Source organism: Rhinolophus ferrumequinum, chromosome 12 (assembly GCF_004115265.2).
Source record: "Rhinolophus ferrumequinum isolate MPI-CBG mRhiFer1 chromosome 12, mRhiFer1_v1.p, whole genome shotgun sequence".
NCBI classification, from domain to species: Eukaryota; Metazoa; Chordata; class Mammalia; order Chiroptera; family Rhinolophidae; genus Rhinolophus; species Rhinolophus ferrumequinum.
The window spans coordinates 19,330,903-19,354,655 of NC_046295.1; the positions used below are offsets into that span (position 1 = coordinate 19,330,903).

The 23,753-nt window shown below is 39.1% G+C and overlaps 1 protein-coding gene across 3 annotated transcripts in view; it reads left to right on the top strand.

Annotated features, from left to right (window-relative positions):
* The window catches only part of MLLT3 (MLLT3 super elongation complex subunit), a 256,534-nt gene extending 233,189 nt beyond the window's left edge, over window positions 1-23,345 (top strand). For all 3 annotated transcript variants that reach the window (XM_033123720.1, XM_033123721.1, XM_033123722.1), the window contains 5 exons: window positions 1,097-1,226; window positions 3,846-3,945; window positions 9,500-9,571; window positions 11,037-11,108; window positions 18,461-23,345. In XM_033123720.1, the coding sequence (XP_032979611.1) occupies window positions 1,097-1,226; window positions 3,846-3,945; window positions 9,500-9,571; window positions 11,037-11,108; window positions 18,461-18,592 (506 nt within the window). In that variant the 3' untranslated portion in view covers window positions 18,593-23,345. The remainder of the gene's footprint in view (window positions 1-1,096; window positions 1,227-3,845; window positions 3,946-9,499; window positions 9,572-11,036; window positions 11,109-18,460) is intronic.
* The last annotated feature ends 408 nt before the right edge of the window (window positions 23,346-23,753 follow it).

Below are 23,753 nucleotides of genomic sequence, written 5' to 3' on the forward strand. Positions count from 1 at the left end.
TTTGGGTTTTGAAGAATGTGAGATTGCAGGGTCAGTACTTATTTTTAAACTGATCTAATGATAGTTCAGATATTCCTATTAGATTAGACTTTAGGAATCTCCGATTCCAGAATGAAAGTGCCTCTCTCACTTTTTTGATTGCCTTTACAATCTCTTCTGTTAAGATTAAAAATATCTATCTTGTTTCATTACATTTAGAGTAGTAAGGTGAAAACAAACCACACTAATGAGTTTTTCTGTGTTTGATTTTTCTCCCCCCCCCCCCATTTTGTCCTGTTCTAGAATAAATTAGTTACGAATCTGACTTGATCTTTTTCTCTTCCATCTAATACTGGATACTCTCTTTAATTTTCTGGTCACCTGATTTATTCCATGATCTTATTTATGTAAATACATGCTGGTATTTTGCCAGGAATTTCTTAAAGAGCAAAACAAAAATTGGCTGCATAAAATTGTTGCAACAGACCTCGTGTCCAAGATCAATATGAAGATCAGAGATAGGACATTACGCCATGGAATTGAGATACTTTATAATCTGAACTTGACTGAAATGCTTGCTTGACCTGAAATTGACCTTGAAATAAAAGGAACAGCTAAACCTTAATAGATCAAAAACTACCACACAAAGGCTGCATTGCCAAGAACAAGTTACAACCGCGGTGATTTATTAGTCTCAACTTTTCAATACATGGATTAACCTAACAAAACATTCAATTTACTAATAGATCTTTCTGTTTCTTTCTAGCGGTAATTTTTCTTAGGGAAGAAACATACATAGAAAAAAAGTCCTAGGAAGTAGTTTTTCTAATGAACATTTTGGGGCATCTATTATGAAAACGATAGTGTTTTGACAGAGGTTGCATTCCAGAAACTACCAAATTTGTCTTGTAAATTGTATAAATATACATATATACATATATATGTATATGTATATATGTATATATGTATATATACATATATACACACACACACACACACACACACACACACGATACAGGTTATTTCTAACCCGTGTTCAGTGCTGGTGAGCATTTCCTTGTGTCCTATATGGTAAAGTAGTGTGTTTGATTGCCTGTGGTTCGCTGTCATTGCTCAGGTCCTTTAAGATCGATAATGAAAGACCTGCATTCCGATGACAATGAGGAGGAATCAGACGAGGCCGAGGATAATGACAATGACTCCGAAATGGAGAGACCTGTAAATAGAGGAGGCAGCCGAAGTCGCAGGTGAGTGTCTTGGAAGAAAAGAAGTTCCCTGCGACAGAATCATACCTTCTCGCTAGACCTAATAGTGTAACCACAGCCAAGGTGTGAAACGTCAGAAACAAGGGCCGTAAATGGTCACATTGCTTTTAAGTTAGGACACTTTGGCATGCTTATACTCGCCTGTACAGGGAACTGTTTACCCCTTTGCTCAGAGAGAAGACGGTTTTTTCCTCTAAAAATGTTAGAGGGAAAAAGTCCTATTAGAAGTCCCTGTTCTTGAAAGTATATGCCAAGGTGGCAGGTCTGACTGCTGAAATAAACTCAGTTTTCATTGGAAGAGTGTGTGTAGATCCCTTGCGGGAGGGAATCTCAGAATTTGAGGAAACATGTTTGCTGTTTGTAGTTAGAAATACATAATTGGCTTCAATAAATTATGTGTGACCTAATTAAAACTAAGATCACCTGTGTGTGTTTTCCCGAAAATAAATTCCTTTTAAGTGTGCTGACAATTAGGTTCTTTAAGTAGCTCTAACGCTGTGAGGCATAATTCTACATTATAAAACGATAATTCATGTCACTTATAATTAATAGTCAACTTGAAATTGCCTTGAGGATTTTATTTCTTTATCATGAGGAAAACAAATAGGGATGTTTACTTTAATGTGTTTTGAGTAGAAAAGAAATATGAATCTACTTGACTTAAAATCCAATTACATTTATAATATATAGCAGTAAATCTTTTCCCATTATCCATTACTGTGTAGAAGACACTAAAACTTCTTACAGGAATGCGATCTGAACCCCAGCTGGACAGGCCGCATGCTTCCTAACTGGGGATTCCTTAGCGCCCTTTGAGAAGAGGCTCCTTAGAATATGTGCCCTATCAGATCGCTCTGTGATTTCTCCTTACGGCCACACTCAATACCTCTTTCTCCACCTTCTCTCCGAAACTCACCCATCTGTATTCCTTTTAAATAGGAGAGAATAAGGAACCTTATGGCCTTGACTTTATAACATTTCCATTTAGAAGTCTTCATTCTGACAAGGAAACTGGTAGGGCGAAAAGACCTAAAAATGGACTGATACTTGGAGGTGAGGAGCATATTTACAACCAAAATCCTGACCACTGACTGCTCTCGGTTTTAGCTGATGAAAAATGCATGAGCTATTTAGACCATTTCCCAAGTTATTGTTATTTAGAAGATCTAGGTCTTCTGATTAGCTGTTGTCCACCCGCTCACTCCCAAGTCAGTGTGGGTCACATCGTACCCATTTCTGATTGTCCGATGTGATACACATTGTTGAAGACGCTCTTCTTTTTTTTCCCACCTGACATGTGCTGTTAGCACAGCAGCGCCAGTGTAACATTTGATCTTCACTGCACTTGTGAAGTCTCAACTGTTTAATCAGTTTAAATACTCAACCTTCCACTTCAGTCAAGAAGCATTTCAAAGCAGCGCTTCAACTGAACACTTCATTAATGTAATTTGCTTAAGAAAAACAAGTTCCATCAGTTTTTGCTAAAAGGATGTCCCAGTGTTTCCTTTTCATTTCCTACCTCGTATCTTGTCTATCTGAATATATTATAGAACTAGAATGTGATTGCCTATTCAGAGCAAGAGAAAAACTATCCTGATTTCTAAAGCATTTTCTTTTTCTGAGGAGAATATTATATTAAGTTACTATATAGCCAAAGAGAGGGAGCAAACACTGAAGGACGTTTCCGAAGGAGGACATACATTCAGTAGAGTAGAATAAAGAAATATCTCCTACTTTGGCTAGAGGAACATTCCATTTTGTGCTGACAAGAAGATATGGGGGGAACAGGTGATATTTTTATTGTCTTTAGTTGTTGAAAGATATTGTATTTTTCTAAAGCAGTTACGTCAAATGCACTGTCTCTTCATGTCGCTCTAGTATGTTCCCAATGAATTGTATCAGTGTTCAGACCTAGCGACAGCCTTGAGTTGTTTTTTACACAGTAGAAGTGATTGGCGGTGTTCTACCATGTTGAGCTTCACACATTTCCATCGTCAGATGTCACCCTGAGCTGTCAGTCGTGCAGGGCTGTTGTCCAAATTCTTCTCAGCAATTGCTTCCACTCCTGCATCCTGTGTTTTAGCCATATTTGTAAAATTTTCACCTGTAGCAAAGAGGCGAGGAAAGGAATACAAAAGATAGTAACCTACCAGCTGTCTAATTTCACTGACCTTCTGAGAACTTGGGTGACGTGCTGGGTGTTAGTAGGTGGGTGGAGCTGGGGCAGGGAGACAAATAAATAGAGGAAGCCAGTCAAGTGTAGTGGCGGGGCGCCACCCTTGGGGGATGTGGCTTGGGTTTAAATCCTAGAACCACCACTTTTACTTCTGTGACCCTAGGCGAGTTGACCTTGTCTCTCTAAGTCTCAGGTATCTCATCTGAAATAGGGCTCATTAAATGAGAAATAACAGGTAAAACACTTACCACAGTTCCAGATACAAAGTAAGCATGGATGCGTGTTTGTGGTTGTATGAGTTAAAACGAGTTTCCAATACTTAGAGTGTTTATATGCTTTGCTCTCCGCACCCATTTCCACAGATTGTCTTTCAAGAATTTCAAGAATTGTCTGTAATAATGATTTTTCTCTCTGTTTCTTTGTAGAGTTAGCTTAAGTGATGGCAGCGATAGTGAAAGCAGTTCTGCTTCTTCGCCCCTACATCATGAACCCCCGCCGCCCTTATTAAAAACCAACAACAACCAGGTAAATTGTCAATTTGCACTGTTCAAGACTCGGCAGAATTAAATGTGATCATTTGTACACTCAACACTTTTTACATCTTAATTTCAAATAAAGTCCCTCTTGATATAAAAACAAAATGGGAATCTACAACCTTAAGAATAAACACGTACGTAGGGTTATAGAAGCTTCTGTTGTCATAAAAAGTATGTTCCATTGGATGGGTTCATTAAATCGATGAAAGGATGGCTGGCGATGAAAAGTGTTGCCCATTTACTCTTGATTTCTATATATTTGTCCCCTCAGCATTAAGTAGGGGACTTAATAAATTAGAAGGATATGACCTTCGGGGCTATTATAAAGCCTGGTTCTTTGCTTTACTAATGTATTGTAATTCACTGGTGGGAAATTAAGTTTCACGTCTGATCCTCAGTTTCCTCATCTGTACCTGAGGATATTAGTGCCTACCTTGCTGGTTCTCGGGAGGATGATAAATAATAAATGTAAAGAGCATGAGGCAGTGCCCACATCTGCTTTGCACTCAGTTGGAGGTCGATGTTTATTATTATAGGTACTCTGCCTCTGTGTGCGCATCCAGGAAAAGAGGATCATCACTTGGGATTGTAAGAAATAATTAACAAAATGCAGAGTAAATAATGGTCATTATCATTATTGTTAGAAATCAAGCTAAAGGAAAGCTGATAGTCAGAATATAGTTATTTGGATAGGTCTAGGCAGAACTTCGAAAGCTATGATGAGATTTTGTTTAAAAAATGATTAAGATTAGGGTATTTCAAATACTTACTAAAATAAACTACTTTCAAATATCATGAATACTGTAAATGCCTCGTTATGCATTGAGTTGATACTCTCATTACCATAGGTTATTGTTATCATATGAATATTATTAACTTGAAAATAAAAGATCAGCGTTTTTCTAAAATTATTCTGTTTCCTACAAAATTGTACGTGTCCTACGATTTTAAATGGCCTTGCCCTTGAATTTGTGATCTTCGTTTTACTGGGAATGTGTGATTTTTCTAGCTGAACACTTTTACTTTTTAAATTTTGTATAAACCATAAGCAAAGATCTCTTAAAATTTAAAATTCCTCATTTATAATATTTGTTGACATTTTAAAGCCTGCATTGATAAGTAAGATTAATACCCCTGTTCTTTACCTCAGCAGTTACAGTTCAACTGCTGTTTCTTTGTATCCTACATATGAATGCAAGCTCAGCCTTTTCATCTATTACAGATTGGCTGTTCAAGGAGTTAGTGCGTTCTTATTCTTTCTCCTAACTTCCCGTAGTTCATTCATTTCCCCATCTCCAGTGCCAGCCAGGCCCAGGGCCCAGCCAGCTTGCACCTCTGGTACGGCTGCCCACCACCACAAATGAAGCCTTTCAAGGGGAAAGCGAAGACTGGGGGCATAGCCATCACCACCAACCAGTTGAGAAGAGCCATGGGCTGGCTAACAGGATAAACTGGGATACTTTTGTAAATTTGTGCTTCAGTATAAGCTGGCAAAAGAGTAGAATTTGGACCTTGAATATATTTTGATATCCAATTTAAACCTACTTAGCTTCCAGTCGGTGGTGAATTAGAATTAGAGGGTGGCAGTGCCAGGAGGGAAGGGCATTGGGGGTGTGCTTTCATGCCCCTCACGAAGCTCCTTCAGCCTCTTTCCACTGTGCTTGCTAAATAAATGCAGCTCCAACAAGCCCCTGTCTTGCCATTCAAACCAAATAGCTGCCCCTAACCCTTCCTGTATGGGCAGTCTTGAGTTGAGCCTGGCTTTAGGGAAAAGTCTGGATTCTTTGTCAGACTTTTTTTTTTTTTTTTTTTTTAACCTGTCTAGCAAAACAAGAACAAAATGAATAGAATCATTTATCTGGAGAGGGTAAAAATTACTTCATCCGATTAAATAGCATACCACTGAGTCCTTGGCATATGTTTATTCAACAAATGTAGCTTCACACATGTGAATCATCAATCTGTCAGGAATACTCGCTTATATGTCACTTTCTCCATACACCTATAAGCATAATAAGACAGTCCATATGCTTTCACTTTTAGCTAGTCGATGGTAGGAAATACTTGTACCCTAAGAGTGCTTCCTCCTTGGAGCTGTACCTTGGAACTGAGAGCAAGGAAAGTTTTTAAAACATTGTTTAGTATTGATTTCTTAACCCCTCAAGTCACCTGCATTGGGTCAGGCTTGATGCTATCCCTTGAAATCAGTGTTTTAGGATTTCTTAAAATCTCACTAGTTTTCCTTACTAGTCTTCCTTAGATCTTTATGCCGATGAAATGAAATAGTAAAAAATTCTAAGAAATCTAAAAGTCGTGCAAATTTTACCTTAGAATGTGTTTTTAGTCTTCTGTTTGAGTGTGTGTGTGTGTGTGTGTGTGTGTGTGTGTGTGTGTGAGATTATCTGAAATTGCACATCAAATAAAACAGATGAAAACCTACTGGGATGGCCTAACTGTGAGATGGGAAGACTCTGACTTTCCTTCTTTCATACCCCTTGCCTGTTCTCTGTCTGTAAGTTGATAATGGTATCTCAAGTTTCTGTAAATTACCGGGCAAAGCTGAGTTTTCCTTACCTTTTCTCAAATCTTCTGAGGATCAGGGAAGAGGGAAAGTGCTAATTGAGTCAAACATTTTCTAACTATTGAGAAAAAGTGAACAGAGAGAGCGCCACACGTCAGCAAAACAAGTAATTAACCTGAGTGTTGTTAGGAGTCGCTGGTGATCATCAACACGAAAGACCTATCAGTAGAGAACCCATCTGTTGAATAATTGAGTCGTCAGTCCTCACAAAGGGATACAGAAAAATAATAATCTTGAAATTTTGATTCTCAAGCTGTATTCTCAGCTTAGGGATAGACGTACAACTAACCACAGTTCTGTTTTCGGAGACTAGCACATGTACAAATGGTACATCTTGGCAGTCTGGGTGGCTCTTTCCCTCAGTACAACTTAATAAGGAATAATAATGCGTGCTGTGTCATTTTAACCAGAGATTTTTTTTTTTTTTTTTAACTCCAGACCTCCTTTAGGTGAATTTCAAGCAAAATAAAAATTCCAGCTTTTTTTTTTTTTTTTGGCTAAAAGTAAGGACAGGAGGGAAGAGAGAGGGGCCTTGAAGGAAGGAAGGAAGTGATCCATTGTACCCAAGTTAATATTCAGAATATCATAAATCACCTATCAGCCTGCAAGGCACGTTGAATGAAGTTAAAGAGTCTGTCCAGTTAAACTGGTTTGAAATAAGCCTGTGGAAGGCAAGGTGCTGTACTTTCATATTCTGGAGTCGTTTCCTCCAAGATAAGAAATGATCATAAATAAAACAATTGTCTTCAGCATGGCTCAACTCTCTCAGAATGAGGTTTTGACAAAGCTGTTTATTTTGGAGCAGGGAGAGATCAAAGGAGGAAGATTAACTGAGCCCTCTTTGGGCAGCCACTCAGTAACTTGAGGCGGATCACTGACACCCGGAGCTTTTGTTCCTGCCACTGCAGCCGCAGAAGAAAGAAACTAGGATTTCAATGTAGTTTGGCCTTCTGTGCTGGAGCACTTTCGGAATGTGGAGGGTGGGACTTCAGTTCCCCACAATGTTCTGTCTATTTTCTGCTTTGAAGAAAAGGTGGTCGCATTCTCTAACCCTGGTTAGCAAAGTTCCATTGCATCTGTTGAGTTCTCAGTCACTTTGACCCCTGGGGTGCAGGGAGTTTGGGTGGGAGGATGCTGGCAGGGTCGGATATGGGAACAAAATTTCAGTTTTCTAGTGCACAGGGCAAGCAGGCAGGCGCTGTTTCTTTCTCTCGCCTGAAATCTCAGCAGATTGTCTCTGCTTTGCCCGGCCCTGTGTCTGAGTTGGCGAGGAGTGCCATCTACTGACCTACTTACTCCTAGGTCTCCGAGCGCCGAGTTTTCCCTTGAGGTCTCATTTCCAACAACAATAGAGAAGGAAATTCTGAATGTAGTGAAGTGGTTGGTTTCCTTTGCAGTGGAGCATGGTAAAAAAACAAAACAAAACAAACACAGAAAACTATTGCCTTGCTTCTGTTATGAGGCAATTTCCTTGTGCTGCCAAAAGTATTGTATTTTAAGTTAGCCTGGTCAGACTGGTCATCTGCTTATCTTAATGTTAAAAATGAAGAAATAAAAGCAATTCTCAAGAAAGTCTCTGTTAGCAAGAAGCTCACTCCTAACCCATGCATTATTCTAAATTCAAAGGAGAATATACCCTTCTAGAAGTATTGGGTCTTTTTCTAGGATGTCATAGTGCTATCTTCAAAGTAAAACGTTTACGAGAATAAAATTGTACAGCTGAATGGGAGTCTGGACATTATCTTGTTCACCTTTCTCATTTCATCTCATTTTTGAGACCCCCCCAAAATGTTAAATGATAGGGCGAGGGCCTGAACTCAGGTTTCAGAGCCCAGTCGGTGCTCTTTCCACAAATTAGAAGATAACTCATTCAAAAACATCTCCTTTGTGTTATGGAATATGGTAGACATTTGAACAGAACTGTGTGTGTGGTGTGTGTGTGTGTGTGTGTGAGCAGAGAATAAAGATAGTAGCAATAGAAATATGAGATTTCTTAAATATGTGCTTTATTTGGCACTTGCCTTTCTGAATATTAGTTTCAGATTATAACAACTCACTTGATAATGAGGTTACAGTGAAAAAGATAAGTTACTTCACTTTTCATGTTTATATATTTGTAAATACTCAACAATAAATTCAGTGGTTCTCAGCCATTTTAAGCAAGGACCATTTAAAAATATTTCCCTCATCATCCTCAATTTTGAAGATTGTAATGAATCAATTGTTTTTTTTAAATAATTATTTGGTTTTTATTTTTATTAATTAGAAGCCTAGCTCCCCAGGGAAGCTTCTGAACAGTGTGCAAAACTACTGTTCATAACTTAAGCTATAGTCGGTTCAGCTCAAAAGAAAGGCACCTGGAATTTTATCATGGATAAACACATCATGTCTTGAAACACAGAAGATAGTCCTGGCTCTTTATTTTTTGAGTTGGAGGGTCCAAGTTGGGAACAACCATTGTCACTGATGGCCGTCTTTATTTCCAAAGCTACATCGAACTGGTGGATATGAGCAATTTTTAGAATCTGAAAGTCAGGTACTACAAAGGGCATTTGAGTATTTGTTTTATCATCTCTAGTGCACTGAGCACTGGTAGTCATGCTGAAACAGCAGAATGAATGAGAAAAAATTCTTGCCAGAGGGAACTATAATCTGGTATAACTCAGCTGCTGTACATATGTGTTAGAGTGTTGTCACAAAGGAGAAGCAGCCTTGGAAGCTTAAATCAGTTTCCTTATTGTCAACTTTTAAGTTCTATTGCCCTGACTCAGCATTTTTGATATATAATTCATTTCCCAAGAAAAGGTAAGATCAGAAGAGAAGAAAGACAGTGTATAGAGGAGAAATGCTATTTGGAAAGTGATGTTGTATGACATTTCATCCATAAGTGCCTTTGTTTAGGTGGCTGGTTAGCTAAGAAGTGCTTGAAATCAAATTTAACAGTGTTCTCTTTGATCCCTAGATTCTTGAAGTGAAAAGTCCAATAAAGCAAAGCAAATCAGATAAGCAAATAAAGAACGGTGAATGTGACAAGGTGGGTTTCCAGCCCATTACTTGAGTGCGGCCGCACTGGCATGTCCTCTGTTTCTTTGTGTTTCCCTTGGTCATCCTTGCTGGTTCCCCTTTCTTTTCTTCATGCACCATGCCCGAGAGTAGTTTATTTTCTTTGTCTTGTTTATACCTCCAGTATTAAGCTTGGCCTTATGCTACCATTTGCCCTGATGCCTGTATTGCCCAGGGATTTCAGGCACATTGCATTGGTAGGTAAGAATTGTAGCAGACTTAGCAAATGAAGGAATCCGCGATGTAAGCAAACAGAACATCTGAGCCTAGTGTGGTGTGTATTCCCCAAGCGTGCGCCGTGCCTCTGACACGTGACTGCGGGACCTATGGGGGTTAGTGTCCCGGTGGGAGCAGGGTCCTATCGTATTCTGCAGGGTCGGGGCAGGTCTGGCTAATGCTTCACAAACCTTTCCTTTGCCTTCATGGCGAATGACACCAGTCCAGGAACACCCATTCAGCTGATGAAGAGTCACTGGTGAGCAATTGGAGGGCGAGCTTGCGTCTGCCCTTTCAGAGGAGCCCCTGACAAACCACGTGCTAATTTGGCTAGCGATCTCTATTTTTCATAAGACATTCTTCTCTGCTTTGGTTTGCTGTTCACTAGCAGTGTTAGACATGTTAGATGTGACCATGAAGGCCTTTTTGTTGCTGTTGTTTAAAGAATTTGCCCTGATGTAATTGGTAACGTGCATTGATACTTCCATGTTTAAACTTAGACTCTTATCTCTTCGTTAAAAGCTCCTAAGATAGAAGAATTAAAAAAAAAAAAAAGAAAAAAGAAAGTAGACTTTGATAACATGGTTAAACTCACAATTTACCACTGAGTTCCCTTTCTCTCTGTAGAGGCATTATTGGGAGAGGGTGCGTCTGCTCACTTGAATCTTGTTGAGAGCAAATAGTGCAAGAATTGCCCCCTTTTTAAAAGCTGGCTTGATAAAGGTAACAGTTGACTGAGAGAGACTTGGTCTGCACAGGCCTTGGGCACCGAGTTCACACGGCTGGGAAGGGTGGTGGGGAGTTGGTGTAGAACGGGGAATCTCCAACTGCTGCTTGTACCCTATTTTCCCAAAAATAAGACCTAGCCGGACCATCAGGTCTAATGAGTCTTTTGGAGCAAAAATTAGCACAACACCCAGCCTTATTTTAATATAATATAAGACCCAGTCTTATATAATACAATGTTATATAATGTAATATAGTATAGAATAGTATAGTATACTATAATAATATAATATAATAATAATATAATAATAATAATAATAATATAATATAATACCGGGTCTTATACTAATTTTTGCCCCAAAAGATGCATTAGAGCTGATGGGCTGGCCAGGTCTTATTTTCAGGGAAACACGGTGTGTTCACATTTATTTATTCTCTTCAATCGGAACTGCTTTCTAACATGCTTGTTCTTGGGGGGCACTCTTCTCTTTCAGGCATACCTAGATGAACTGGTAGAGCTTCACAGAAGGCTAATGACGCTGAGGGAAAGACACATTCTGCAGCAGGTGAGAAATGCTTTTGAGCACAACCCTTTCCAGAAGCCTCGAGGTCTCGCTTGTCTTGGGCTGGTGTGATAGCACCCGGAGGCCCCGCCAGCCCTGCACTGTGAGAACTGGGCTAATGCCACCTGAAGAAGCACAGTTGACCCTCGAACAACACAAGTTTGAATTGCACTGGTTCACTTATATGCGGATTTTTTTTCAGTGTGTGTGCAGTTGACTCTTTGTATCAACCAATCGTGGATCAAAAACAGTATTTTCTCCCTGTGGTTGGGAATCCGCAGATGCAAAGGGCTGACTGTATGCGTTGCTCTATATCATTTTATACGAGGGACTTGTGCATCTGTGGAGTTTGGTATCCACAGGGGGTCCTGGAACCGAATGCCTGTGGATACCAAGGGACTATCGTCTGGGGGGAGTCAAAAGTTATATGTGGATATTCTGCTGTGCCAGGGGGTCGGCACCCCTAATTCCTGTGTTCAAGGGCCACCTCTTGAGGGAGGGCACTCACTTCTGAGGCTGCTCAGAAATCTGCTTTGGAGCTTGGCGGTGGTTATCTCCCCTCCCTGACTCTGGGCAGTGAAGACTGGGCCCTTGTAGAAGTGATGGTGCTGGAATGCACTGATCCTTCAGCAGGCAGACGCTGTGATGTGGGCTGAGGGGGGGGGATAGCAGGAATGCAGAAACCTTCGGGGCCAGGCTTCTGGTTTCATGGGAAAACAGTGATAAGAATTGCAGTCAAGTGTTGTAAACATTTGTGATTCAATTTAGTAACCTTTTGCCAGTGCTGTTCTAAGGCAAATAAATATTTCCCTCATTTCTCTTATCTTGTACAACATACATTCTGTTATTATGAACTCAACTGTGGAATACTTGTAGAGTGGGAAAACTTCTATTAGTACAATTTGATGTTTTGAGAAGATAAGAAGGGTGGTTTTCAGTTTTCTTACAGTTACATGCGTCCATTGCTGTAACAGTGGCTATTGATAAAATACTTTAACACCCAAAGAGAAGGTTGTGTTCTAAATTCCACAGTGGGTTTGTAGATTATTTCAGTGTTTAAAATTTTTTTTTTTACTACTTTCAAGTGACTTGAATTTAGTACTTAATGTACCCCAGCTGTGTGTGTTATTTTTTAAATGTTTAATGGCTGATGGTAACATTTATATTCTGTGTACATTTTTGCTTAAATCTATAAATACACACTCTCAGACTTGCCAAGTTTCCTGATTGGTCTGATAAGCTTTTTAACCCTTCTAGAATTTCAGATTTGAACAAAAGTCTACAGACCTATGATTCTTAATTGGAGATAAGTTGCATTTCTTACACTTCCATTGAAGTGAGTATGGATAGGGAAGCCGGATTTGAGTGGCTTCCCCTAAGACTTTGCTAGTGTTTTTCTTCAGCTCTTCTGTAGAACTGAAAATTGTTCAGCCTGTCATTTACCAATTATTTGGGGCTAATTGACTGAATGGTGATGGTAACGCTATTAGCTGATTTCCCCATCTCTTCCGAAGTGCCAGCTCTGAACCACTACGGAGCAGTCATCTAATAAAGCTATTCGTGCACAAGCTGGACCCAAATAGTGAGTGTGGCAGGAGAGTGAGACAGTTGTTTGGACAGGGTTGGGACACCTTCATAAAGGAAGCCCCGCCGACGAGTGGAAGATTCTAGGCTGTTGGGTACAGTCTTACCTTGGGGTGTCATTGGCATTCCCCATTTCACATTGTCCTTTATTTTGACCTTTGAAAGAATTCTGAGGGAAGATGGCTTACTGGGAATTCCTCGCACTGGATCATTTTAGTGTTCTAGAGGGAGAGAGTGATCTCTATGAATTTTTAACCTGGCATAAAGGCACTCAAGGGCACACAGTGTCTCACCCTAATTGCATTCCCAGGCCGCCTGAAAGCTCCTTGTCGTTGGCCTTTTGCCTTGCAATGCAGCTGAGGCTTGTGATTATGATACCATGATGCATGTCCTGTCACGGTTTACTGCTTAATTAATTCCTATTGTAAAACCTAGCACTGTGGAGGACTAATGTTACTTTCCACCTTGAGAGCTCCTCACCTTGCGGAATGCATTCCAAAGTCTACGTCCACTCCGCCACACAGACCCGAAACCTGAGACAGAATTTCTGGTGAGCCCACGATCACACCCAAGGAGGTCTTTCCTATTAAATGCATCCAATCTGCTCTGACACTTTTATGTGGCTCAAAAAAAAGTGGTTAATATCTTTGTCTTCCTTTGGGAACATGCAGTACTGGTCCCCAACCTCTAGTTTAATGAACACAAAGCATTGATTGCATCAAGAAAGCCTGTGTTCGTAAGCCACTTTTCTGTGAGGTAAAAATACAGTGCCGTGGAAGCAGTCAAACCCAGAGATATCAGTTACAGAACTGACTGATAATTTGATTCTTCTCTGAACCACATGTTCCACGGTATTTGGAAAGGGAGAGTGAGCACTTCTAAACTCCTCAGCCATAAGCACTGAGCCTGGATTTGCATCCTACATAGGAGGGAAAAGGCTCTGAGGAAAACCTTAGACAGTTTAGCAACTTAGATAACAGCTATTATACTTTTAGAATTATCTTCAGGGAGATGGGTAACGAGTAAGGTGTTGAAGTATTCCTTCCAGCAATATGGAGATCCTTCCCTGAGAAATCTTCTGCTGGAAATATCCTGGGAAACTGTCTGTCATGTTTTAGAATCTCCTGTAGATTGGAGGCTGATGGCCTGTCTTTTAACCCAAAGTAGGTCACACGTTGTCACATGGCAGAGCCCCCTAGTCCATAGCCGTGGCCATTCCACAGGAAGACCTAACTTGTCCCAGACCTGACTCCACTATAGGCAGCTGCAGTTAAAGCAAAGCTTGTCCATTACTTCCCACTCAGTCAGAGGCTACTTTGGATAGAAAGAACCGTGGTTTTGGAAAAATATAAGCAGACCAAAAATAGTGCATCTACCTTCTTATCATTAAAAACCAGGAATGGGGGAAGGAGTCACAGATTTAACAAGTGGATCTTCCCTGCTTAAAAAACAAAAACAAAAAAACAACAGTCTGTGGGGTACCCCCTAAAAGGCTGACATGGCAGGAAATAATCCATCACCAATGTTTTCACAACAACCATCATCTGAAGAATGAGTTAAGCAGTTACATACTCTTCTTTTTCCACTCCCCTTATGTAACCTGTGCCCTTGCCTGCTTTTCTTACCGCAGTCACTCTATCTTTTATTATTATTTATTTTTTATTTTTATTTTTATTACTATTACTATTATTTTGGCGAAGCATTCATTATTGCAGTGTGATGCTGGGTGCTGACACCGATAGTGCATCGGCAGAGCAGGGGACTCCTGTGGAAAGTTAGGGTGACACCTTCAGGAGCTAGTGGGGCGTTTTAATGGGCCTGTGTCATTGGAATGTGAAGGATATTAATGCCGTGTTTCTGATGTTCTAACTATCGGGATTTCTGGAAAGGAACCCCCACTTACTTTTCTTTATGAAGTCTTAATTGAGGACTTGGGTACATGCTCCAATAATTCGAATCATTAATGCCGTTCCCTTTGGCAAATTGTCCCGAACACCCCAACTGCTGCCATGACTACTGCTCTAAGGCCGTCTCTGCAGCTGCCTTGATGTATTCTTATGGGCTCCCATAAAAATGTGGGGCTCATTTAGATTGATCAGTTCCCCTTTATATCTTTGTGTTTGTGGCTGCAGGCGGGGTGGGACGTGCGGGTTGTGGAGGAAGGAGGACTGTGATTGAAGCCCTGGAAACCTCCAAGAGGCTACAATGCATGCAAGGTGACGGGGCCGAACTTCCTAGTGGGTAGATGTGTTTATTTGCTTTCAACTCAAGTGGCTTTTTCTAGAAAGTATTTTTATTGCTCGGTTTTCTACTTACTGTTAAGTAATTAGTGAGCAGCTCTATAGAGTCACAGAAAGTGATTTTCTTAAATGGGTGAATTGCCTGTCATTTTCAAGGGAGAGTGTAGGCCTGCACTTTTAGTACCCTCACATTGTAGTTTCAGTTTTCTTTCATTGTAGTTCAACTCGTTTCCTTCACCTACTGCTCTCCCTACTTTCTTCCCTACCCCCCGCGCACTTCTCTTATAATTATTAAAAACCAAAAAATTTAAGTAGATCTTTTCTGAGTTTTAGCTTCTGGCATTTTTCCCTGCTTCATTTGTTTAAGTACTAATGAAATGGCTAACAGTCAACGAAGGGAAGAGGAAAAAGCGTTGGGTCTGGTAATTCATGTTGCTGTGTAGTTACCTCCTAGATAATTAAGGATAAGTTTATATTTCCGTGGTAATCATAATCATGTTGCCCTGATCTGTGTAGCAATTTACAGTTTATAAAGAAGCTTCATTTACCATATCTTACTTGATTCTCTGCACAACCCTGTATGATGGTAGAATAGGGGGCATTGTCCCCATTTCACAGATGAGTAAACTGAGGCTCAGAAAGTGATATGTCAAACTCAGGACTCTCTATTTCTAATGCTTTGTCACTTACCTACTAGCCAGCTAGCTAGCTGGGGAGAGGAGTCACACTCTGGAATAATTGTCATTTGCCTCCACTGTATAAATTGAAAGGCTATTTGTTTCTATCATGAAAGAGTTCTCTGAAGAGGGTGTTTTGTCCATCCTGAAGTTTACACATTTTCACTGGGTTTATAATATTTCTAAACAATGGAATTTACTCTGGAAAGTATTATTAAATCAATTGATGTTAAATATACGATATAGTAAGTATTTGATTGCTTTGAAAGGTTTGTGTGTGTAGACATAGCTGGGTATGTGTCTCTCTCTCTCTCTGTGTATGTGTGTGTGTGAGAGAGAGAGAGAGACATATCCAAAGGTTTATAACTATTAAACGGTCCATTTTGGATTGTTTAGTGTTAATAAGATCTTGCTTGATAAATTCTTATGTGAATATAGTAGTCTAACGATAATTAGGAACACCCCTTCTAATAATCTCTTAGTGCATGTAACAGAACCTAGGGGCCAGTGATGTAAGCAAGTAAGGCTGCCTCTCTACCACCACCTCCATAAAATAACAGGCCTGGAGGTAAGTAATTTAGGGTCAGTGTGGTGGCTTAAAAGATGCCACTGAGGACATAGAGGCCTTCCCTTCTTTCCCTTCTGCCATCTTTCCCATCTGCACTCATCCTCTTGAGGGGAAGATGGCTGCTGTACCTCCGGGATCACATCTTTATTCCAGACAGGCAGAGGGGCAGAGGGCAAAAGGCATGTGCCCATTGTCCATAACCTTTGTGAAAATTATCCTGAAAGCGCAGTGACTTCTGACAAATAAATTACAAATAAATTGTAAATAGCAGTATCTGCCAAGTGCTGCAAGTGGGTCTGGGAGGCAAGCGTTTCAGCTGGGCATGTTGCCACTCCTAGAAAATCAAGCTTCTGTTTGTAAAGAAGGAGGGGGAAATGGATATTTGCTAGGTAATTGTCTATGTTCGTCATAGTTTTGCAAGGGGAGCAACTTGTTTTATTATTAAAAGCATAGTTATATCTGTAAGAAATCGTTTCAGAGGTTGAATACGCAAGAACGGCTCAATCTGGAGTTCTGCAGCTAATTGGACGAGCCTCAATGTGTCTTTTGTGCTTCTATGGAAGTCAGGAATGGGGGGCACATTTTCTATTGAGAGCCACGGACCCATAGGGAATAATTCACAAATTATTACTATTTTTTAAAGAAAACGAATTTTAAGAGGTGGCCAAAAGTTTCTGCTGTTTTCAACCTGAAATTAGGTTATCTAAAATGTCACTGAATAAATAATAGGCTAAATAATTACAATCTTTTTTTAAAGAGAATTGAACCTCAGAGAATCACAAGTAAGTGATAGAAAGGGAGTAATAGAGACAACTAAAAATAAATGAAAGCGTAGCCAGTTATTTTTTCTGCGTAAATTTTTTTTTTCATTCTCATGCTGATTTTTCTCTCTCCCCACAAAGCTTTCTAAAATTAACCCCTTCTATCCCATTTTACCCACAACTTATATACCTAAATCGCAAACCACCTAGGCACAGCACCCATTTCTTATAAAGTTAGTACGCTGTTTCCTCAAAAATAAGACCTAGCCGGACAATTAGCTTTAATGTGTCTTTTGATGCAAAAATTAATATAAGACCCAGTATTATATTATATTATGTTTATATTCTGTTATATTAATTATATTATAACCGGTATTATATTATGGTAAAATAAGACCAGGTCTTAAATTAATTTTTGCTCCAAAAGACGCATTAGAGCTGATGGTCTGGCTAGGTCTTAGTTTCGGGGAAACACAGTAGTAGTAAAATAGGAATGGAAAGACATGTAACCTGATAAAAGATTCTCTCAAACCAATAACCAGCATCATTCTTATAGTTGAAACTGATGAAGTGTCCTCCGAAAAGCCAGGGCAAGACAAAGATACCCCTGTCACCACTTTGGTTTGTCATATTTCTGAAAGTTGGAGCCTATCCAGTAAGAAATGAGATGTAACTATTCCAAATGGGGAGCCAAAGGCACCGTTTCTTTTTCTGGATAAAACTTATCACCCCCAAATACTCAAAGGAATCAACTAAACATGACTGTAAGTGATAAATACAGGGTTTTATTCATTTTTGTTGAGATATAACAAAATGTACAGCCTCATGAATTTTAACAAAGTGAATGCATCTTTTTCTAACCAGCACCCAAATCCAGCAACAGAACAGTTCCAGCATCCCCAGAAAGTTTCCTTAAGTGCCCTTCTAGTCACTACCATGATCTTCAGTGGTGGGATTGTAGGTGGCTTCCTTTGTGTGTGTGTGTGGAAGTCTTTTGTATATTCTAAAATTTCAACAATAATGTAATAAGGAAGAAAAATGTTCGTCATTATATATGCGTATGTGTGGATGCACGTGTGTGTGTGTGTGTGTTGTGTATATACTTTTTTATAAGGAGTTTTATTTCTCGACTGGAATTTCTTTACATCTACTAATAGAGTCTCTGCCCATTGAGTCAGTAACTGATTTTTAAAGGGGCCTAGAAATGGTATCTCCCTGCCACTCCCACCCCTACCATAAAATAGTCTGGTGATGACTTGAAAGCAAGAATCAGTTTAAAGGATATGAATGATGAGAACACGTCATCCGCTCTCATTCAGAATTTCAACGGGTTCATATTCCTTTGGCTTAAAAATTGGCTAAGAGACACTTTGGTGCCATGAATAACATAGGCCTGTCTTGCTATAAATGAGAACATTAATCACTTGGTTCCATATTTAACCCCCTCCATGTCTCTCTCTCTCTCTCTCTTTGCCTTTTGATGTCTATTGTTATCGCCCAAACTTTCTCTTCTTTATTCCTCTAGATCGTGAACCTTATAGAAGAAACTGGACACTTTCATATCACAAACACAACATTTGATTTTGACCTTTGCTCGCTGGACAAAACTACAGTACGTAAACTACAGAGTTACCTGGAAACATCTGGAACTTCCTGAGGATACAACAACTGGATGCATCAAAAACTATTGTTTTGTTTTGTTTTTGTTTTTTTGTGGGGGGGATGTGATTTTTTTTTGTTTGTTTGTTTATATGAAAACACTCAGAATGATGCAACCAAAAGGGAAAAAATAAAAATCAAACAACCTTCAGCTTTATTTTTCTTTAAAGCCAGTCATCATCTCTTGACAAAGGAGAGGTTAAGCAAACCAGCCTCAGCGGACCACTCTTCTCTCCAAGGAAATCCCCAGGAAGAGTTAGCCTGGATAGCCTTGAAAACAAACAAATCAAACACAACACAAGAAAACTTAAAGAATGTGTATGGTATCATGTGTCTCTCTCTGTGGTGGTTCATTCCACAGGACGAATGCATATTCAACACACTGCCTTATTACATAACTGATCTATTTATTAATGCATACAGATATCCTAAAGTCGTTGAGGGAATGACACCACAAGACGTTCTAAGTGCTCGGTCCCGTGGATGCTCTTTCGATGCAGCGCCCTTGCCACCCCAAGCCCAGTGACCTTACTCGTATGCCGTGCCACTCTTCACCGACTTTTTCCAACTCCTTTAACTCGTTGCAATCTGTATTTTCCACCTTTTGTTTTTCCAGTTCCAGGACACAAGCGATCTACTGGGGGGACCAAATAACCACCCTGATTTTCTTTGTGGTCTTTTTCGTGAAAGTTGGGGCGCTGTCCTCGGCTGTATCCATGTAACGATCTTGGACCATCGTAGAAAAAGCACCAAATAGGATCATGAGTTGCTGTCTAGCCTTAGTCAATAAACCTGTAGGACTTTTAAACAAAAGTGTACCTGGAAACGTCCTGCATCCAGCATTGTTGAGCTGTCATCAACATTCTTGTGTTTGTTTCACTGTCATAATATTAGATAAATATGGAGTAAAGGCATTCCACAGGATCCTCATTTAAAAAAAAAAAAGAATACTGGTTCTGTTTTCTAAAGAAATGTTGTAGAAATTCTTAATTTGAATCTATTTATTAGTAAGAGTTTCAGCTTTCTTCAGCTGCCAGTGTGTTATCCATCTTTACCATGAAACCTGGAATAAGAGATTTTTGTTTGTTCACATATAATCCTCTTAGACTCTTTTATATTTGGAAAATTAAAATCTTTCTTTGGGGGAAATTCTTGGTTATTCTGCCATAACAGATTATGTATTAACTTGTAGATTCAGTGGTTTGATACCTGTTTAGTCCCTTGCTTATGTTTCCAGAAGGATTTCTTGTATTGGTGAAAATAAAGATGGTTGGGGAGGGGGGATATTTTTTGTTCTTGATGTACCCTGTTTTGAAACTAGAAATCTGTCCTGTGGCATGCAAAAGAAAGCAAATTATTTTTAAAGAAAAAACAAAAACCAAAACCAACGTACTTTTGGTGTCATTATTCCATCATCCTCTCCATATATGGAGAAATGCAAAGTGAGAACAGCTCATCTCTCAAGTTTTTGCTAGGAACTCAACCGAAAAGAAAAGAAAGGAAGAAATACTTCTGGATCCAAAGGTTCGTTCACTGGATCAGCCTTAAAGAAAGTCTCTATGTGTGCTAATAGACCAGGTATTTCGCGTGTTCATTCCCATGCCAGATGCTGTCTTTTCATACAGAGATTCACTTGTGTCTGTACAGAAAACGGTCCGTCTTGACCCATTCTTTTGGGCAGTAATGTAAATGCAGATTGATATTGGAGTCATTTCTGCGTTTTTAAAAGGGTTTTTTTTTTTTTACATTGTTTCTTTTCTATCCAAAGACACTATTTTTTCCTTTAAAAAATGATAATACAGCCATGTTCCTTGTAAATTCCTTCTCCGAAGCACCCTCCCTGAGGACAAGTGTACTTTTTCAATAATGTTATGATTCTTGCTGATTGGCAGGAACCATCCTTGAAGAATTTGTTATCTAGTCCACTTCTCAATGTTTAATTACAGAGAAACTTTCTAAGTCATTTTGGATGTTAGGTGACTATGAATTGTGTGCTTTTAGTTGTATTTTGTTTTGTTTTGAACTTTATAGGTAAAAGGGGAGGACAGTACTTATATGGAATTGTTTGCAAAATTTAAAACTTTAAAAAATTTCTAACTGCTAATCCACATATTCTAATTAAACCAGAAATGTATGTGGTTTAACTAAAATATCTGTGTAGTTTAACTAGGAATGTATATAATGTAGTTTTGGCCATTTTTATTTTTGTAACTAAATTGTGTGGCAAGAAATATGATTTGGCAATGTAAACATTTTTGTTCCTTAGGTTACTAACCAAGAAACTAGGTAACATAAGAAATGATCAAACAAAAAGGTTAATAAGTAGGGATGTTATTACAGTGATAACATTTAGGACTAAAATTTAGGTAATAAAGCATATGTCTTCAGAATATCATCAAAATGTAACTTTGTAATTGATAACAAAATTTGGGAAAACTTAGCCATTTACTACTTCTGGAACCAACAAAAGGAGTTTTCCACAGAATTCCAAGAGTAAGAGTCACATTGTTGATTTTTTAAAAGTCACACTCTTGCTCTTATCTAATTTTTAAATGCAGAAATAATAAATCCCCTTCCAATTAATTTCAAATAGTTATACTTCTCTTAAAGTAACTCAGTTCTGCCATGTTTATATACACTCATCTTTGAAACCCGTCACAAAATATTTTTGGCACATGTGTATCCTAACAGTGGCTTTGGTTTTTTAAGCACAAAAGAAAAACGGCAGAGTTCAGTTTCTTTGGGGGGTGTGTGTATGTGTGTGTGTGTATTTCAAATAAAATTAATTGGATGAGTGTGAATATTGTTTGAGCCAGCCAGAGTATGATAAACTTTCTTTAAATTTTTCCCCATTAATTTGAGGGGGAACAATGTATGTACAGAATGCTCCCCCCACCCTTATTGATTTTGCCTCTGGTTTTGCAGCAGGATATGTATGAGAGGTGATGCTTCTATCTTAGTATATTGCATTCATGTCAGCAACAAAAATGTTTGCAGTTACTTTGTTTCTGTACCATAATCCATCTCTCTCTCTGTGTAGATAAATAGGTGTGTCCATACACCGGGGATGCCAAAAAAAATGTATACAAGTGGTCAACGTTGCTCAAGCAGTAGTTTGCCATAATCAGAAGTGTCTGGACGCTGGTGGTAACCACTTTGAACACCTCTTGTAATTGCAAAAGTCAAATGTGACTTGTATTCATCTTTTGTTATCGGTATATATTGAGCATTACAATTTTAATACAGTTTTCCTTAAAATGTGTATACATTTTTTTGGCACCCTCTGTATATATACTTGCATATTGTGTCAAAATAGGGAGGAACATAAAAACTTAGATTAGGAGACAAAAATTCTAGACGGAAAAAAATTATCAGACAGTGACCTAAACATATTTAAACTGCTAAGCAAATCTCTCTAATCTGAATAATTACCCACCTTTTCATGGAAAGAGCCAATAACTTTGGTTTTCTTCCACCAAAAGTTTCGTCCACCAAAAATGTTTCTTCTGTCTCCTTTCGCAGACCCAGCTAATCTTTTTAAAAGACAGTTCAGGCCTGTGTAACATCCCACATACTGTGGCAAGCCCCACACATGTTAACGAGTTAACATGCTTGTTTAAAAGGGACTTTCGTCTTAAATGTGTTAACTCTGCTTAGGTAATGGAGTTGGATATTCAGTGTTGGAAGTGGTCAGTGTTGTGTTCGGTAGCTTATGTTCATTTCTCACTGTGGATGTGATCAGCTCTGGAGTAGTTTGCCGTATGCCCATTTTTACCTTTAGCGTTTTGTCTGCTAATGCTATGTACCACATACACACGCACGCATGCATATTATAATCTTGCTTTGGACTGTTGCTCTAAAACCATAACTATGATGTCGTCTACTACAGCTGCAATGAATGTCAAGGAGTCGATTCCCATGGTTTAGTTTAGTCTTGGGCTGGAAATCTACAGCTTTGGATCTCTTTTGTTTTATGTGATGCTTTTTATCATGTAGGCACTGCCATCACTGCACATTTCTTGTAAAGATGTATTGAAGAAGTCAATTTAAAAGGAAGACAAAGCCACTGCTGTCTGTAAACTGTAAATATGTATTTTGGCACTTACACTCCAGTATTCTGAAAATAGAGTTATGATGGAAATGCTGACAGATCCTTAACGGTGGCCAGAGCTACCATGCAGTGCAAAAATAAATTAAGTAAAAATGTATTCTTGAGATTAACAGTGCAAGGCCAATACGTTTTATAAATCTGTCAGTATCTTTTTTAATGGAGTGTGTATGTGTAGTTATGTTGAAAGATACACTGTGTATGTGTGTGTAGATGCTATTATGTGAACTACAAGGCATTCGTAAGATGTATTCCCCATCTCTAAAACCCATGTTGAAATGTAAGTACAGATTGACGGAAATGGGTATTTTCCTTGAATTTATATCTAATCTATTGTGGCTCCCTTTTCTTTACAATGTATATAGTCTTACTGATTTGTTAAGAGTCCTTCTACCAAAGTTTGGTTTTGCTTTGCATACAGAAAAAAACGAGCCGCTCGCCTTTCTCAAGAAGTGCTGCTGGTCCTAAAGAAGAATGAGTGACCAGGCCAGCTGAGAACGTAGTCCATGCCCTTTTCATCTTTGAGTCCCCAGTGTCTGAGCACCATTTTCCGTGTCCTAAAAGCAGTACATTTTTTTAAGCTCTGCAGAGATTGGGCAAGAAATGGTGGTACGCATTCTTGGAATAAACTGGGTTACTTGTGTGTGCTATTTTTTCTTTTTCCCCCTATTTCTCTGGAAGGTTTTGTTCATAAACTAAATACCATGCTATTACTAGACAGAGTCTGTCTGACAAAGGCCCTGCATTTACTTTAGCAGCAAGAAATGCTACCTTGATTAGACAGCACAAAAACGACTTCAACAAAGAGAATACTTTCAGTTTGGCAAAAAACCAAGGAATTGGATGTAATGCTCTTCTTAATAGTAAAGAGACTTGCCTTAAATTTAAGAAACTCACCTTATCTGCAGGCTGACAAACCACTGGGGAGATGATAGTGGACGGCCTTCCTTATATCTTATCAACTAGACCCTGATTTTAGGTGTGGGAGCATCAGTCCCAGATGGGCTTGGCTGACAGTTAAGCTTTCTAATGACCACACATGAACGGACTA